Source organism: Pinus tabuliformis, chromosome J, assembly GCF_031772625.1.
Source record: "Pinus tabuliformis cultivar Carrire ecotype Pingquan chromosome J, CPIR1, whole genome shotgun sequence".
NCBI classification, from domain to species: Eukaryota; Viridiplantae; Streptophyta; class Pinopsida; order Pinales; family Pinaceae; genus Pinus; species Pinus tabuliformis.
Window position 1 is genome coordinate 1,111,516,706 of NC_142295.1, and position 4,080 is coordinate 1,111,520,785.

Consider the following 4,080-nt stretch of genomic DNA (forward strand, 5'->3'; position numbering starts at 1 on the left):
TTGTTCGCATGTAAGTTGGAGAGTGTGATTGTCTGTGTGCTCCAGATGATTACAAGACCTCCTGATGACCCTAATGCATCTACTGCAATTGCAGTACAACCTGGCCAAGCTTTGGCCGTGGTTTTTTCCAGAGTTGCTGAGTTACACTTGGTTTCTTGTATGAAGAAAATGCTTGGTTTTTCTTGCTGAATCATGCTTTTTATCGATCTGTACTTCTCAGGGCTGTTAAGCCCTCTAATGTTCCATGATATGAGCTTCGTGATGAGATATTAGAGAGGGTGGTATAGTACTTCATGAGCTTGGAGTATCTTCCGGATTCCACTAGCATTTCCCCGATGCGAATGGTTCGTTGAAGATCTGTTTTCCTTCCTCTTTTCTTGTTGTCTTTGTTGAGGATATTTCCATCCCATTGGCTTCCAGGCTGTATTCCAAGGGTTCGTTGTCTCCGTGCTCTTGATAAAATTATTTCCATATTGTCCAACTGTCTTTCTAGAATTTTGTCATAACTTTTTGTTTTACAGGCTTGCTCTAAGCCTAGAATATCTAGGTCTCCTATATCTATGCTTTCTGGTTCCTCTTCCATATTCTGGGTTTCATTCCTTTCTTCTGTATTTCCTTTTGTATCCTTCAGAGCGGTCTGCTCATTATCTACCTCCATACTTTGAGTGAGCCAGGAGGCAAAATCACTGGGAGATGGAGAACTAAGGTCAACGTTTGCTTTGATTTATGAGGAATCACTGTGCTGGTGGAGGCTGAGTGAGATTTTGACTTGGGCTTCCCCTTAGGGGGAGCTGGGGTTTCAATATTGTTTAGATCTGGCTAAGCCAGGGACTTGAAGCTATTCCTAGTACTCGGTCTGGGGGGGTTATCAGCAGTGGTCTTAGGATGAGATCCAGATTTTCTGAGATTCTTTCTGCGATGGGAGGCTTTGGTGAATCCATCAGCGTCTGATTTTCCGAAAGGAGGAGGGGTTGAGGTTTTCAGGTTAGATGGGCAATCTCAAAATAGATGACCAAGAACATGACATTTCCTACAGCAGAATGGAACATATTCATAGTCGATAGATTGGATCCATTCAAAATCATCATGAAAGAGACTTACCGCATCCAGTAGGGCATTATTGAGGTGCATATAAACACATATACGCGCATATGAGGTGTATCTTCTAAGCTTAGTTTCCTCTGCAACTTTGACGAACTCGCTAAGACCATTGCCAATATCTTGTAATGATGCCTCATCCCAATACTCCAAAGGGAGGGAGTAGAAGCGGATCCAGACCGGAGCCCAACTGAGATCCTTTATATCTGGGTTAAATCTCTCAACCCAATCTCTGAGGTACAGGCCAACGACATTAAAGAAATATGGCCCTCCATCAATGATTCTATTTCTATCCTCCAGACAGTTGAAAACCACTGTGAAGAATCCCTTGGGGCCTAACTGCAGGGTAATGTGACCTTTCGGCTTCCATTTGGTTGTGATCCATCCCTGCAGCGCTTTTTTTGTGGGCCAAAAGCCAATAAAATTCCCTATCAAGGCATGATCCTTCATATATTGGATTTGTGTGTTGATCCTACAACTGGGTAGCTCGATCTTTGGTCTCGTGGCCGCAACTGGCTTGCATGTAGTAGAGGTCACTTTGGGGACCTCGTTAACTATTTTTTTGTCTCCTTGAGAGTCCTGTCCTTCTTCTATTTCCTCGTGGACTGTTTGTTTGCAGGCTTCCTCCTGCATTGGAACCTGTTCGTTGTCATTTGGGGGAGGCTCTGTGCCATCCCCCTAAGTTTTACCCATGATTCGCTCACCTCCTTTGTCCGTTTGTAGTTTGTCTTGTAGCTATAAGAGTTGGCAGGGTTTACTGCAAACCTTGCAACCTGACGTTCCATATTAGTCCTGAACCCTAGCTGCCATGAACGCCGCTCCAACTCTCTGATCCCCTATATCAAATATATTATTTTTACATCAATCTAATAATGTTACATTATATTTGACATTTTTAAACTATTACATTAATATTGACCATGATTGACCATTATCAAGCATGGTTTCCAAGGGTTCATGTTACATAAATATTAATGTTAATGTTAAATTAATTTTACAAAATTAGTTGCATTAATGGTTGAAATGCGTTGATGGGGTTGTGTATTGTTCACATGGTTGACCATGGTTGAAGAGGGTTGACCACTGTTGGTCAAGATGGACCATGGTTAACCTCAATTAACCATGACTGATAATGATTACAATGGTTAAGCGGGGATTAAGATGAAATATTAAGGTTGACTTTGGTTTACCGTTGTTGTCAATGGTTGACCATTGTTACATATTAAATTAATCTAACATTAATGTTCACCATGGCTAACAATGGTCAACTATGCAATCTTACATTAATGTTAATGTTAATGTCATATTAAAGCTACAAAAATGGTTACATTAATGGTTGAAGAGGGCTAACGAGGTTGATCGTGGTTGGTGAGGATGATCATGGTTGAAGAGGATTGACCATTATTGGTTAAGGAAGACCATTGTTGACCTCAGTTGAACACGATTAACAATGATTGACATTAGTTGGACTTGATTGGTAGTGATTACCATGGTTGACCTCCGCTAACCATGATTGACAATTATTGCCATGGTTGTCCTTGGTTGAACATGATTAACAATGATTACCATAGTTGACCAAGGATTAAGTGGAAGAATATGGTTCACAATGATTACCATACTTAATCCAAGAATTGAAGAATGATATTAAGCAGTGGTTTGAAATGACATATTTAGGCCTTCAAAACTATTTTCTTGATCTTTAGGTCTGGCACATGGCTAATGGATCCTCCTTTCTTATCCTAGGTATCCTTTGGGTTTACTAGCTCAAATTCATATGAGTGATTGTAAGCCTTCACCCACTTATTTTAGTTTGGCTTAAAATTGGTTATTGATTGTGACACTCCTCTTGATGATGCCACCTTCTATCATCAACTTGTTGGGAGCTTGATCGTTCTGAACCATAGGCCAGATCTCTCCTTTGTTGTTAGCTTGTTCTCTCAATTTATACAAAAGCCTTGTGATAGCCATTGGAGAGAAGCTAGAAAGATTCTCATATATCTTCAGGGAACTTTCCATTATAATGTATCATATTCAATCAAGGGTTTGTTTCACTTCTTGGTTGCACCAACTCTAATAGGGTAGGAGAAACTATTGAGAAATAATTAATGCGAGATATATCTTTCATCTTATCTTAGGTCACATTTCGTGGTCCAGTAAGAAGTTGCAAGAACTCTCTCTCTTCTTGTGAAGTGGAACACAGGGAAGCTAAGGAAGCAACTATAGAAGTAGTGTGGCTTAGGCATGTTCTTATGGAGCTTGGACTAGTTCAAAATGACCATTTTTCTCTAAGATGTGACAATTAAGGTGAATTCTAACTTGCTTACAATCTACTATATCACTCCGAGTCTAAACAAGATGATCTTGATACTCAATACATTCAAGATCTAATAGTTAATGGTGTTATTTGTCTAGAGTATTTTCCTACTAAACAACAAGCTATTGATTTCTTCACCAAATCCACTAAGGTGAAGTTTCTCCAACTTTGTAACTTATTAGGAGAGGTGGGAAGTTGTCATCAAAGGGGGGTGTCAGTTAATGACATCCTCCTCCAACTATGATTTTATCCCTCTATCCATCATTAAAGGGAAATGTTAGAACATGAATGGGTGAAAATGTGAAGTTGGGTTACACTTTTTGCACTTTCCTGAGAAAAAATATCATTTTTAGAAGTTCTTCAAATTTCGGCAAGCCAAAGCAATTTTTCTATTTAGAATTTTATTTTACAATAAAAAAGAAACTTGTCAGAAATTTTATTAGCTTTCTATTACTTATTTTTTGAAATTTTATTATTCACATTTGATATGTCAACTTAGAAATTGTTTGATTATGTGTTCTTTAAAAATCAAGGGATTCATAACAAGCCACGTTTTTTAGCACTAATGTATTCCTCGTTAACTTGGAATTTTTGAAAAATAAAATGTGTTGCAGCAATATAGACATATGCTACTTCGATATCATTATATTTACGAAACCAACTGATGC

At 38.7% G+C, this 4,080-nt stretch overlaps 1 protein-coding gene across 1 annotated transcript; it reads right to left on the minus strand.

Moving 5' to 3' along the window:
- Positions 1 to 999: 999 nt before the first annotated feature.
- LOC149230956 (uncharacterized) lies at positions 1,000 to 1,731 on the minus strand. The gene has a single exon (XM_089381485.1). The coding sequence runs from the start codon at positions 1,729 to 1,731 to the stop codon at positions 1,000 to 1,002; it is 732 nt and encodes a 243-aa protein (XP_089237611.1).
- Positions 1,732 to 4,080: the final 2,349 nt, after the last annotated feature.